Below are 15,351 nucleotides of genomic sequence, written 5' to 3'. Positions count from 1 at the left end.
ATCTTGTGCCATGTGTTGTAGGAGTGAACACCTTGTGATCAAATTAATTGCCATGATTTAAAAAAGGTTGAAGTCTGGACTCTACTTGACAGTTGTTTCTGGTTAGGATTTTGAAGTTTTCTTGCATTCCCGACTACCTGCACGTGTGGGCATTTTTGCTCTGTAAGAAAGGATGCTTTCTTCTGCTTTGAAAGGAAATTGTTTTGTCAGAAGAGTGTTCAGTCAGAGACTGTGTGGCCTTTCATGGACTTCTGTAGCTGTTCCTAAACACTTCTCATCTGTGCATAGCCCTGATTGCTATCAACATCTTTCTCATACAGTCTTTTCATGAGTGGCCTGCAAGTTAGTAAGACAGGGAAGGGTAAGGTAGAAGTGTAATCTTGACAGACCCTTCCAAATTTGAGACAAGGTCCTTATGGATCTTAGAAATGGTGGTTAGAAGAGCCCTTTGGTCCAACCTCCTGTGTGAAGTAAGGCTGTTGCTGACACTGCGTGAGGTTGGCTATGGCATTGTCAAGTGGGCTCTGAAGATCTCTGAGGATGGAGATCTCACCACAAAGTGAGTTCAGAGTGTTGTAGTACTTCACTGGCCTTTGAACTCAGTCAGAAGAGAAAGCAGAGGACAGCCTCATTAGCAAATGGATTTTGAACTGCAGTGTTATGTTGATCCAGCATTTGGAGAAAGCCTGACATAAATTTCTTTTTACCCATCCAGCTTCTGTTTCACGTGGAATCTGATCTAGAGAGAAACCAGGATTTACAGTCTAGTCCATGTCATACTGGATCCAAGGCGTGTGCCCATGAAACCACATCATTTTTGTGCATTGGTTGCCTCTCTGCTTATGTGGCAGGGCTGCAAAAGCAGAACGAACAGCGGAAAAAAAGGTGTTTGCTGGTAATAACATTCCCCACTCCAGTTTGCATTGTGTGTGCTCTTTTGGGGCTGAGTCTCCAGTTGGGCAGTAATTCTGGTAATACAGAATTTGTCTTAGGTAGAAGACCTGACATCTTGCAAGCAAATATAGAAACTTTGGGTTAATGTTTTGTCAGAGAAGCAAAGGATCTGGATTATATCCTTTTTGGTTTTCCTGGACCTTATTCACATGCCCTACCTAAATTACATGTTTTTGCAATTACAGATTGCAGTTGCAAAACTAATAGCCTGCAGATGCTTTGCAAAAGCAGAGCTCTGCTGCAGTGAATTAGAGAAGGAGGGGAATTTCTTTTTATGGGTAGTAGTAATAAAACAATTAATTCCTTTTGGGTCTTACAACTTTGTAAAATCTACAAAGATAATTGACAGACTCAACTGGGAGTTACAGATGAACTGCATTTCTGTGCTTATATAGCCCATGGGAAGGACAGAAAATGGCAGAGAAACATAATTTTCAAATAATTTGGAGCAAACATTTTTAAATTTTATGATGCTAGTTTGATTGAGAGAGCCTTTAGAAGAAAATCTGATCCTTATCAAACATAATAGGAGGAACTTTTCCACCAGTACAAGCTGGGATTTTTTTTTGTCTTCACAGAAGCACAGAACTGAGTTCAACTATTCATATACGCTTATCTTTTCCAGTTTGTCCTGAAATTCAACTAATTTCCACAAATAACACACACACAAATTATCAAAGTGTTTTCAAGTCCTTAAAAATCTTCCTATGCAATTTTAGCCAAAAATGTTTACTTAAACATAGAATTCTGTTCTTCACATCCTGTTACTTTGCATTTAGGAATTTTTTTTTAATCTGCTGCCAAACCAAAATTACATCATAGCAAATGCATGCATTGTTCTTTACTTTTGGGCCTTGCAAAGCAGTTCTGCAGACACGTTTAATTGGCTGGATTTCTGTCCAGTCTCTGTCCTGTGCCCTCCTTGTTCACATGGCCTTTCTTTTTCTTTCCTATACAAAGGAAAAAAGGACAAAACTACAAGGAGGAGTACTTTTTATGATAGAAATAAAGTCCAAATGGGGCCTTTGCCTCATTTTCCATTGCAATCAGACTGGCTTTGCTGTGCCTCATGGTGTGCCTAATTAACACATGTACACGCAAGCTTCTCCTAGCTGTGATTTCCTGGAGTATTCCCTATTCACAGGGGAAGGCTGATGGTATTTAGTGCCTCTTATTTAGGATGTGTTGCAAGTCAAAAGTGAGATTCAAAGAGCTCAGATGGAAATGAGGCAGGTTCATCTTGGGTAATTCCAGAATGAGGGATTTGTAGAGGAATGGGGAGCTTGAGAATAGCCAGTCATTTTGCAGCTGGTGTCATGTTGTTAACAGGATGAAGATAGATGTTTCAGTAGGATGGAAGGTTAGCGGCCTGTCTTCTGGAAGTGTGCTCATATTCTGATTCCTGAAGGGAGACAGGATTCCTTCTCAGAGGCCACTGGGTAGATTCTACTGTTTGACTAATAGATACCTAATTACCTGTATATTTTTCAGTGTTATCTTAAGGCATAATTCCTCCTCTTTGGCCTTGGGAGTTGAATAAAGGGATTGTAAACCATTAAAATATAAAAACGGAATATTATATCAATTTTTTTCCACCTTTATATAACATCTGCCTTACAGCTGCCTTTGGTGCATCTAGGTAATACTTTGCATTATAGTCTGTTGTATATTAGAAAGTTGTTGTGTTGGTCTTCTCAAACCTTGATGGAGTAGTAAGATTCTCTTGTATTTTTATTCTTGCTTTGTCAGTTGTAACCTTGATCTTCTACCTAGAGGGAACTGAGTAGGATACCAAATGAAATAAGGGGCAGCAAATTAAGCTAGGAGGATGCGGGTTCAAACCAAGAAAAGGAAGCGATTCATACAGTAGAAGTAGACTTCTGGAACTTCTTGCCAAAATGCATTATAGATACTATAAGTTTATATGTATTCAAAGGAAGACTGGAAAGTTCATGGAAGAGAAATCTATTAATAGCTACTAAATATATCAAAGTCACATATTTGTTAGAAAATACCTAGAACAGTAGTTGAAAATGGTTGGTAGCTGGAAAACAGGTAGGGGAAAGTGTCCTATGTGTACGCACTGCTCGTTTCCATCTTAGCAAGATGAGTTGGCTTTCCTTGGAGTCAGAGGAGGACAGCATCAGCTCTTGGGCAGCAGCAGGAATGCCCATCCCAGGACAGGCAGGAAGAGGAAGTCAGGAACAGCTTCAGCAGCAGGAAAGCTTAATTTGCCTCAAGTCATTGTGAAACTGGGTCCTCTGCTTTTATACCTGGAGTGATTTTTTGTTCTAAAATAGAAGTATATAGTAACTGCTTGTTATGTCTTGGATCTTTTGGGAGTCAAGAGCTACTGGAGAGATGATCTGAATAAATGTCTAAGCCTGAGACACTTGCAGTCTATTTAAAAAGCTAAACTAGGTGATTTTAATTTGGCCTCTGGTTTTTAGGTTCCTTTTAGTCTTTAAGGCAATGTAACATAAATTCAGTCCAAAAGAAGGGACAAAAAGTAGTAGTTCTTGTTTTACTGATGTTTGCTGTCTCCGTTTATGAACTGCAGAGAAGGACACAGTTCACAGCAGGTCTCCATATCCTTAGGAGTCTCCATAACCTTTTTAGCTCTTAATCCAGAAGAGGTCCTTTGCCACTGGTTCTCCTTTACACTGAGAAAATGCTTAGTGCTGATCTCCAAAGTTGAGCCCTGCTCATAGACAAGCAGCAGTGCTGCCACTGAAGGGAATGGAGGAAACTCCTCCAAATGAGGTTTGTGACAGAGTGAATTTTCCATTCCTCTGAGGTCTCTGGGATTTTCACAGGGCTCTCTGACTCACAGCAAGGTGCTTTCCAGTTAGTTTAGTTTTGGAGCCCAAGCCATATCACATCTGGCAGTAGCACAGTTGACAATAAAAGGCACTAAAGACTTCTTCATTAAAAGGTCTCTCATGTGGGAACTAAACTGGATAGCAACTCCCTCTTCTGCAGGGACAGTGACCAGAAAGTGTTCCAGAGTGCAGTTAGGTGTTATTTATAAAAATTTGTCTGGGAATGTCAGAAAGGTGTAATCTTACACTACAGGACATTTTATTGACTGTGGGATTGAGCTATTTCTGGTAAAACGCTTAAATAAAAAGCATATCTCATCATTTCATTGCTGTGTGCAAAGTATAGGCTGTAAAAACCACCTGTGCACAGAAACACTGGGATTGGAACAGCGTCGGTGTGAATAGAAGCACTTTTGGCAAAAATAAAAGCAGAAAAAGAAGCTCTATTCCCACCACTTCTGGGAGCTTTCCTGTTATGGGACAGTTCCTCCCCCAAAATAGGCTTAAATCTTAGAAAAGTAATTAAATTCTATTATTAGGCATTGGGAGTTGAATTCTCAATTACAAACTCTCTTCTTTAAGTATGTTGCAAAATCGAACTGTGTTAATATATGCTAGCTAACCTCAAGTTTAATACATGCAGAACTGGTACTCTTTCAAATTAAGTTAAATGGTTATTGTTAAACCCAAAGTATTAAAGCTACTGGGGCCTCCCAGGGTGGGCTGTCAAGAGCCAGTGCAGACAGGCTGAGACCTTGTGAATTTTTATTGGGGGTTTTCTGTGGATTCCTTGCAGTCATTATACCATCTTTCACTCACTCCCATACTCATCTTTGCCTGTCATGGATTCCCTGTAAGGATCCATGATGGGGTGAGTAAATCCGCTTGGATTTATAAGGTCTACTTTAAAAAAAAAAAAAAAGAAAGAAAGAAAGAGGCATCAACTTTAAAAACAAGGTAGCTTTACAGTTCTTTGTATAATGAACAAGTATTGTGGCTATGAATCAGTTTGTGTAGAGGTTTAACTGGTTTCCTCTCTTTTTTTCTGCTCTTAAAACCATCCCTGTGCTTTTCATATGTAAGGGTCAGACTGAACTGGTAGGAGAGCGGTAGTTTCAGAGGCACCCTCCCCTCTACAGTTACTGCCCTGTTTAACTTCCACTGATAGCAAAAGCAATGTTGCAGGAACTTCTGGCATTTTCAGATGGACCAGCGCTTGTATCCAGTGTGGTGTATCCTCAGGACACCATATGGTTGCCATCACCCAACCAAATCAAGAGTGAAATTATACAGCCATTTCCTCTACAAATTTGTAAACTTTCATACACGTCCTCTTCAAACTGACAGGGGAAACCAGAAACAGATATGCCAAGACCTGATTCTCATTTACACCGTGATCCATGCTATGTGCTTGGCAGTGTTAGGAACTCCTGGGGTAAATGAGAATCAGCCCCTAGGCCATGAGTGCGTTGCAGTTAGGTTCTCTTCCCTGGAGATCAGCCTCCTTTTGTGTCCACAGACCTGCTGAAGTTCAGCCCTGGCTGTCTTGAGAATGAAGTTCAAGCTTCATGGGTACCATTTCCTAGCTAGGAGTTGCATGCCAAAGGCTGTGATGCTGCTCTGTGCAGGTTCGGTGGCCTGTGTAGGAGATCAGGACAGAAACATCACATCTCTGGCAACAACCAGACAGCCTGAAACAATTATTTTGAAATTTTTAAAAAGTGCGAAAGCTGTGGTTTATGAAAGAAAAGCCGGCTCACTGGCTTTGTCGGGCCAGGGTTTTAAAAAGTCCAGGTCCTACGAGGACCTGTACAGGGCAGTCTCTGAAGTTTCATGCAGCTTTTTGGGCCTGTGAAAGCACAGTTTTATTTCACACTCTTTGTATGGCCAAAAGCATACCTCTAAAGAAGGTCCGGTGTCATCTCATTGACCTGAAATCCCTAAAGGTTGTTCAGAAAAACTGGGTTTGAAAGACGATACATGGATTTGATGCACAATTTTCATGGTCAATAAAACACTTGCTTTCTATCTGCTTCATCTTGACATCACTAGGTGTGGTTGGATAGTTACTAGATAAGCCTTTATGCTGTCAGGACATGTTGAATGCTACCAAAAGTAGTGCCGTTAAAGAAAAATGGTACTCCCGGCAGCTTTGGGGGACTGCCAGCACTTCAGTGGGATGTGGGGAGCTCCTCAGCCTGTATCAGCAGTGGCTGTCATGCGGTCCTAGAATCACAGTGTGAAGATTCAGGCTGGAAGAGATTGAGGCATGATTCCCCGGGAGACCTCTTAGTCATAAACAGAGATGAAAAAATACCCAGCTACAGTGTTTGTTTACTGTAAGAAGTCTTCTGAAGCTGCCCAGACAGAGGCAGCTTTGGCATGCCGAGGCGCCTGGCTCTGTTTGCCCACTCTGCTCTGGCAACTCTCTTTGTTAGTTGCAATATTCTAGTACATAGCTGGTCTCCAAGGCAATGGTAAAGATCAAATCTCCTCATCAAGGCAAATTACGAGAACAGCACATTAAGGTTTTTCTTTGGTGTTTTAATCCAGTCTCCCTGGAGCTTTTATTCCTGTAAAGTAACAAATGTCACTTGTTTTTGAAAAGATAATCCCTAGTTCATCAGAGATGGATCTCTAATGGAGAGTGGGGCTGCTTCAGGCATCTTGAGGAAGTCTTTGTGAGAAGGGAGATGAGAAGTGAGTTAGGGCCTGTCTTGCAGGAGTTGAGTCATGGCTCCCACATGGATCACATCTGTACTTCACATGGTACGTGTTCCAAACCAGTGGGAAGGATCAGAAGCATGGTTTGCCCTTCATTTACATAGGCAGATGTGCTAAATACACTGTAACAAAGCACATTTAAATCAAGTTACATAACTTATTTTCTAGTAGGTAATGCTTTTGCTCAAGACACTAGAAAAGGCTTTTGAAAAATACTTACCCATACCTAAGCACAGAAGCTAAGAAGGTAAGAAAAATCTAGGGGAATTGATTTGACAGATAAGTAACCTCAGGGGTAGGAGGAAAGACAGCTCATGCTGAGAGTGCAGAGCCTTGGTGGGTTTGGAAGTCCATTCCTTTGTGTCCCGTGTCACTCGGGTATCCCTCAAATGCATGTACATCTCCTCTAAACATTCCCCGTAGCACTGGTAATATTTTCCTCCATCACGGGTATGCTGCAAGGATTAATTCCTTCGTGATTCTTTCAAACACACAGAAATGGAGAAGGAGCCCCGCAGATTGCCTATAGCTAGGTGGCATACTGCTCCCCAGGGAAGCGTCTGTTGCTGGGTGCAACATTGCTGATGGGACATGCACTGCAAAAGCCACAACGAGCAATATTGCCAATGCTGATCATTTAAAAGCCAAGAGTCAGGCTTATGACATTATGATAGTTTAAAAAAAAAAAAAAAAAGAAAAAGACCCTTGAGTAGTGCGTTTTCTCTCTGCTTAATGGAACTTCATGGTATGCAGTGATGATATTTTCTTCATGTCCTTTAACTATGAGAGTTACAAACGATTATTTTATATTTTTAAAATGAAAGCTAAGATGTCCGCAAGTTTTCATGCATCTAGGTAGTAGGGACTTTCAGAAGTAAGCCACATGTCATGAGACTCAGGCTGAAGCTGCATGAGCAGCCAGTTTTGGAATATTCTAGCACAGTGGAACAGGATTTCCATTGCCAGTTGACTGTGGGGGTTAGAGATACATGAGGCTCCAAAGCTTAATCCCTGTTAGAGCCCTGACAACACTGATCTTATGTAAGAAGCCTTAAAATCTTTATTGCAGTTCCATGTGTTGTTGAGTCCAGAAGCAGATCAGCAGGCACTGAAATAGCCAGCAGAGTAAAAAGATTCAGTGAGGAATTTCATTCTATAGGGGCACCTAATTTCTAAATGTTTACAACTCTGGTTAATTATATTCTAATTATATAGTGCCCTGAATGTTTTGTGGTGGCAAGGACTTAATAAATGTGATTATTAATCAGAAGTTTAACAAGTAACAGCTTCAAATTTTATTCCCAGGAAAAAAATGTGTTTCTGTATCCCAACTTACTAAATTAAGGTAATGCATTTGTGGCTGGATTTTTAGTATCTATATCTATATTTATCTATCTGTACATTTCATCTGGCTTCAATATCACTGAACTGTAGAGATGATCAAAAGCAAAATGAGAATGGTAAAGCTAGGGTCTCGTTTGAAATATTGTCTTTCCAGGCTGATATTTTTCCAGTCATTTTGCCAGCAGTCTCAGGTCTGCGTCGTCTATTTAAATTGTCATCTCATCTAAGTGCAAATCTTGGCCCAAGCCAAGGCCATCTGTTGTTGGGTAATAGTTGTGATTTATTCTGCCTCTGGTTGACATTCATGCTTATGGGCCAGATGCTGACTGGTAAGATTTGCTTTTATTCATTTTCAGTTTTATACCATGTGTTAATATCACAAACAGCATTTTAATTTTAGATATTTTTGTCTAGTGTTTAAAATTAGGGATGAGTAATAGCATCACACCCCCCTCTGGGATGCAATTCAGCATACTTCAGGATAGGACAGGAGAAAATATTTTACGTGTTAGAAATACATTCAAACAATGTTTCTAAATGTCTAATTTCTTCCTAATCACTAATCCGTACACTCATTTACGTTGCATATAAAAAATTAGGTATTGCTTTCAGATAAAAGTTGTGGACTGTTTGAAGACTTCTGGGCTCGAGAATGTTGTAGGTAGCTAAACTGTAGGCAAAATATTTATGATACTCTGCAGCATACCCACTGCTACCTTTGCCTTCAATGTAGAATGAGGGTAGTTATGAAACTTGGCAAGTTAGGACTGATTGTCAGAGGGACACTCCTGCATATAAAAGATAAAGATTGTTAGGGAGATGGAGAAAGTTCCCTAATTCCAGATCTTTAAAAATGGCTCTTTGTAGTAGAGATGGGCAGTATCCCGTTTCCGGACATCTGTGCATCTTGCACATTAGCTCCTGGTAGCAGTTTGGACTTAGAACTGACTGGCTTTTTATATGTCTGTCTTCTCCCAAGTTGGTGTTGAAATACTGCGGAGTTGTGCAGCAACTCCAAAGCACATTTGGATACACAAACGTGAGTGGAAATTACTTCATTGTCTCACTATCTGCTGTGGGAGAAAGTGGCTCTGGGTCTTCCCTCTCACACTGTTCAAACTGCTCCAGTAAAACAGAGGAGTAGTGGGTGAATTGATACATGAATGTACCACTTTGCTGTGTAGTTTTAGGAAACATTTCAGAGTCTGGAAACTAATGGGAAGTTGATTTTAATGTCTTGGGTAGTAGAGCAGCTTCATCAAAAATGGTTCCCTATGCACTTTGTTTCAGATCCAGAGAGGTGATCTTGTCAGGTTGTGTGTGGAGGGATTGCTGGTAACAGTGCACAGATAGTAGGTTTCAAAGTTTTTATCTTATCAGTCTCTAACAGGATGTCATGTGGCTGAGCAGGATGTGTTGGGCCTGCCACAATTTGTGTAAAATAAGTTCACTTCACTAGGTTAGACTGAATTATAATATTGGCATTTTATGTATCTGACCTCCTTCTTATATTCCTTTGGTTTTTAATGTCTGTAATTGTGGTCTAGAAAACAATGCTCCTTTTGTTTCTCTGAGGCAGGGAAAGAAGACCGTCTGAGTGGGATTCATTTAACACAGCTTCAGGTGTTTGGATGTCAGTTGACCAGTCTGAACTAGACCTCACTCTCATGAGAGTCACTGAAGAGCAGCAGACTTCTCTGGAGCTCCAGTCATCTTCAATGCTATCTTAGTGTAGGGCGAAATACCTGCTGGAGTTGCCCACTTCAATTGACTGATCTAGCAGAAAATTACTCGGTGTTTTTGTTTTAAGCCAGAATTTTGAGGAAGGAGAGCAGATGAACTGCTTGTTTCTTCTTTGCAGCTCTTGAAACATCATTCACAGAAGTCTAAAATTAGTTGAGATTAAATCTAACTCCTCATATTTTTTTAAAAAAATGGCTTCTAGGTGAGGCAGAACTAAGAAAGGTGAATTTTACATCTAATTTTCAATGCAAGGTTTAGAATAAAGTATTGTTTTCCAGCAATTCAGTTTGGTGGAATCTGAACCTGCACAGCAGTATTAGTGCATAGTTTGGCTGCATTGTAGCCATAGAAAAACAATTTGTTAACTGCAGAGTCAGTCTGAGCCAAGTCTTTGTATTTAACCGTGTTGGAGGAGATGCAGAGCTTGTAAAGGCCAAGTCTGAGGTGTCTGCACTGCCTCTGTAGTTATATAGGACTCTTATGAGAAGTTGGTACTGCCAGTGTCTGTCCTGTGGACTGCAAAAGGAGAATAATAGAATCACTGAAATGGGTGGAGAAGACCTCTAGCGGTGCCTAGCCCAACTTTCTCCTTGAAGTGGAACTGTTGCCAACAGCAGATAAGGACAGCCATGGCTTTGTATAGCTGGGGCTTGGAAACCTCCAAGATCCCCTAGCTCTCTGCTGATCTGTTCCAGGATTGCACCACGCTCTGGGTGAAAAACTGTTTCTGAATGTCCAACCTGAACCTCCCGTGGTGCAGCCAGGAAAGGTAATGGTACAGGAGGTACCTGAGGAATTTTCCTTATTTTGTTGCTATCCAGAAATTTGGCATTTCTGTCACGACACTGCTGTTTATTTCTGTAGAGGTACTCCAGATGTAAAGTCTTTGTGATAGTTCTTAATACATTTTATACAGTGAATTAATGTGCCATTATAAGCAAAACTAAGCCAGCATCAATTAATGTACCAATCTTCAGATACGTTAGCAAAAGCTAGTAGTTACTTGTAATGATGCACAGGTGATCATCTATGCTGTACTTGTGTTTTGCTAGGTAATGATGTTGTGGACTCTCAGAAGCATTGAAAAAGAAAAAAAAAAACGGCTAAGCCTTTTTTAAGCAATGTTAAAAATAGTCGTCAAATCATGACAAGGACATCGTTACAAAATGTAGTTTTAATGGACATCTTATCTTTGGCCTGTTCCCTTGGGAACATTGAATTTCAAGAACAGTTTTTCTGTAAAGTTCATTGTCTTCCTGAGTGTTGTCTTAATCTCAGTGGTTCAAAAATGAAATGGGAATTACATATGTAGTCTGAGAATTATAGCAGAGTGGTTTTATAATTTTGGTACCAAGATGTTTTTAATTACAGTCATTTATTGAAGTAATGTTTTCTTCTCGTGGTCAGTCATTTGGGGTTTTGGGGGACTTTTTGGTGGGAAAAAAAGAGAGTGATATTTCTGCAATATATCTACAGAATATCTTGATCTATTTAACACCTAACTTTGTAACTCAGTGCCCTGAATCTTAGACATAACAATGTAGTGTTTAGATATTAAAATGGGGAAAATACAGTTACCCTGACATTAAGAAGTTAACAGCTGTGTCCTGAAGGAAGTCTAATTCAGTGTCCCAAAAAGATAACTTTGGCCAAAAGCATGAGATGTTTGTGTGCCTATTCTTACCCTTAAGCAGGGAGGCGAAAAGCTGCATGTAAAGTTTCTGAGTGCTGGGTTTGTAAAATGTTGTGGGAGTTTTACAAATAGGAAAGCATGAAATGAGATGAGAGCATCAAACTTGCTTCCACTTTTTAACCATGTGAGATAGATGCTGGCTCTTGAAATGTGGTTTTAGGACAGTTAAAAACTTAATGAGTTGATCTCCACATGTTTGACATGGTGGCATCTGCCAGCTTTTGTTCTTCTCAGAGACACTGGGAGTGAATTTGGCATTGCTGGGATTGGCAGAGGGGCAAACACAGTGGTTGGGGAAAATAAACCTTTCCAGTAATTCTTTGGGACCTGGAAAAGATACTTAGTGATTGGCAGGTTTTTGTTTCACTTAGAGGCTGAGTTAGAAATTTAAACTCAATTTGTCAATTATATAAACAGTCTTTTGTTCCTAATTACTAAGAGAGACCAAATGTCCTTCCCTCACAATGCCTCCTGTGTACTGAGACAGTGCAGTGAGGCAACCTTCTGTCAGGGAAGCTGAGCTTTGAAAGACATGGGAAGCTTCCCTCATCCTTAGTAGTCTTTCTTTGGTCCGTCTAGATCAGCATAGCACAATAATATGGGAGATGCCTGGACTGGCACTATGTTCTGTTACTTCTGTTGATAAGCGAAGAACCATATTTTCCCAGGCTGCAAGTTGAGCAATTTGAGTTCATCAACAGCAAAAAAACTGAAGAAAGGCGGCCTTTTTCCTTGCAGGTCAGGTCCATATCCAGAGCATCTCCTGCAGATGCAGCTTCTACTGCTAAAGCCCAGGGTAGTTAGTTTGAACACTGCTGTCTTACAGCGGCACCCAGCCACCTCACAGCTGAGATAAGCTACTAAAGCACAGCTTTGCCACCAAGCTTCCCTGGTAGGTTTTTTCAGCAGAGCTCATATTTCACACCCCGTCACAACCCTGGCTGATGCAGTCCTACTGCACAAGGCACGTGGTGTAGAGCTTGACATAGATATAGCAAGATGACATTTATATATAAAGCAGACAGCACTGCAAGTGAAGGCTGCAATTCAGCAAAGCCCTTAACCACATGTTTAAATATCATTGAAGTCAAGTTAAATTACTTTAATCATACACATAAGTATTCTGTTGAACGAGGGCCTAATAGTAGTTTCCATCTCTTTCCACATGATCAAGGCTTTTTCATATTCTGCTGCATGCGATAGGGATTTCTTCTCGGTTACACAGTATGAGCAATTGCTGTGACTTTTGGAAGACTCCCTCAAAAATTTGAATTTGCTAAGCTGTCTTAAATAGTTTTATGTGGAATGCCTGTAAGACAGAATGGAAAGGAATTTTCCCAGCTCCATACTTCCAGGGTAGATTTAACACATCTTTTCCCCTGTTTTCCAGGACCACCTGTTATTGCCAGCCACCACACATAACAAGACCAGAAGACCAAAGATGTCTATAGTGTTGCCAGCTGTAAACATCAATGGTAAGTCCAAAACACGAAAGAGAACGATAGGAGAATAGTTCCAAAGAGATGTGCCTGACTTGCATGTGGAAACAAAACTTAGACCAAATGTCTGTCGTTACAGCTTTGAAAAAGAAGTCAAACTGGCCATTACTGGGCCTTAGTTGCCAGGGTCCCCACTGGAGCTGGGGTGCTGGCAAATCACCAGTACCTGGTCACCGAGACTGTAACGAGAGGCTGCGTGACTTGGCCAGCAGTTCTGCAGTATCTCATTCTAGCTCCTTTAAGGACAGGGGTGGTTCCATCCAGTCCTGGTGATTTATACATGGCTGATTAAGGGTTACTTGAATGTGATCTAGCTTCTCTAACTTGGTGGCTACAAAGATCCCATTGAGCGCGGAGACTGTCCTCATCCTCTCATTTGGGTTCCTCCTACGCCTGCTTAACAGGGCAAATTCCTTGGCCTTACTGGTTTGTTAGGATGCTGACTGCCTTCCATCCGCTTCCTCAGTTGTTTACCACTGTTATACAACACTCAGTGTGAGTGGGACCTCTCAGCACTGCATGGTCAGGATTAATAATAATCATGTTACAGTGCTGCAGGACAGCAGAAAAAACAGCTTTGCACTAGGGGCACAGGCTTATTAGTGAATAGAAATGTTCTTGATACGCGTTTTAGTCCCACATGAGAGACATGACGTGAACTGTATAAATACATCATTAATTCATAAGGTGAGGAACTGCCAAGTTAGGACATGTTTGGGGGACAGGGTCACTGTCACAGTCATCAAACACACCATGAACCCTGTAACAGTATAAACTTTACTTTCTGAATATCTGTGCATGTAATGCTTTTTTAAAACCTATGTGTTTTACAGTATAAGTGAATCTTAAACCCAAATGTTTTTGTTAAATTTGAGCTTGCCGAAAACCTTATTTGATGATGCGAATTTCCATAAACTAAGGGAAAAAAAATCAGTTCAGGCTTTCAACATTTTGATAATTACATTTTCCATGCTGTACAGTAAGTCGAGTGTGATAATCTATAACCAGCTATCTTAGGGGAATTTTTATTAGATGTATCAGAATTATTTTTGGCATTTATCTGCCTGAAACTCTATTTTCATGTCCATTACAAAAATCCTTTTCTGGCTGAGCTGAATTATCACATGCAAATGGGCACTTTATCGCTTTAAGAACAAACGCTATTTCTAAATTACAAAGTATTTCTTCTTAACTTGTTACTGAGTTTTGTTTTACTTGAAATAACTTTTCAGTTGTTGGAGTAAATATAATTTGGAAAATATACATCAGAATCCAGTGACAAATCTTATCTTTCATTAATAATTAAACATTGTGAAATTATAGTTACTTGAGTTCTTTGGGATTTTTCTTCAGAACATCAGCATAATCCAAGAAAAAAAAATGTCCAGGGATTTGGGCAGAGCCGTTGAAACAGATGAGACACAAGGATAGCATTAAGTAAACAACGGCATCAAACACTGCTTCCTCTGTGACACTCAGCCAGGGATTAGGAAAAAAATTACAAGATACACAAGAGCCAGTAGGTAACTTGGCTTGATTTTTAGTTTGATTATTAGTAGATTACCTGGAGCAGACGATTCCCTAAAAAGTTCTCCCTGGAGAAGAACCCATTTCTCTCCTTTGAGAACATTGCTCCTCCACCCTATTCTGCCTCCACGGGGACCGAGCACGTCCTGAACAAGCATCTGGAAGTTAGCTGACAACAAAGCTTTCCTTCCAGCTGTCTGCTGTTCTTTTAAGGCCACCTTAATTCTTTGTCCACCTGCAGAGAGCTGGCTGCTAGAAGAGGATGGGTGTGCCTGGGAAGAATTGGCAAAACTTTCAGTGAAAGAACTTGTCCCCTCCTGCCTTTTCTCGTGCCTCAGTCAGATCTCTGTGAAATAAGAGAAATCTTTTCCACTGCCACTTGCTTGCCCTTCCTCTTTGCTACCACAGCCCTGGAAGAGGAGATGAAGGGAATGCAAGTGAAGTGGCCTTTGCTTTGAAATTTTTTTGGAACTTCATCACTTGCTTTCTTCGGCAGATTCTTTATTTGTCTGTGTACTAAGGTTTACCTATGACACTGTTTCCAAACATGAAACAGCTTGCAGAACCCTCTGAACTGCTTGGACAGTCTTTTCCCAGCAGGACCGTCATTCTTTTCTGATTGCATTTTGATTGCTTGAGTGCCTTCTGAGCTCTGCTAGACACTCTGCCTTTAGCTGGCTTGAGCCATTCCCACCACCGGCTGCAGGGACAGAGAACAGGTATGATTAGGAAGATTAGGAAGTAAAACGAGTTTTCAGTCGCTGTCCTACATGACTCTGCATGGAGGTTAATGACATGGTTCTGCAAGATTGGACTGCCAGTTTTCACCAGTGTACAAAGCAGAATCAATTTTACAATTTGAAGAGTTTTTCCTGGAGGGAAGACTTGGGTTAAATTTGGCCAGTGGCAGTGCTAGCGCTTTGCAGCTAATAGCAAATCTCAACAGAAAATTTTGTAGTGGATGGGTGCGTGTATGTGTGCGTTCAATATGATGGAAGTTCAAGAGAACAATATTGTGTAAAGCAATAACAGTATGTTATTCATT

General features: G+C 40.6%; 1 protein-coding gene across 1 annotated transcript in view; it reads left to right on the top strand.

The window, feature by feature from the left end:
* Positions 1–15,351, top strand: part of ATF6 (activating transcription factor 6) — an 80,685-nt gene that overhangs the window by 49,278 nt on the left and 16,056 nt on the right. Inside the window, exon 15 of the mRNA XM_059821919.1 lies at positions 12,671–12,755. Within this exon, the coding sequence (XP_059677902.1) occupies positions 12,671–12,755 (85 nt within the window). The remainder of the gene's footprint in view (positions 1–12,670; positions 12,756–15,351) is intronic.

The sequence above is a fragment of the Gavia stellata genome, chromosome 10 (genome assembly GCF_030936135.1).
Source record: "Gavia stellata isolate bGavSte3 chromosome 10, bGavSte3.hap2, whole genome shotgun sequence".
Taxonomy (NCBI): Eukaryota; Metazoa; Chordata; class Aves; order Gaviiformes; family Gaviidae; genus Gavia; species Gavia stellata.
Note: the sequence above shows the minus strand (reverse complement) of the source record. Positions and strands in the feature narration are given on the sequence as shown.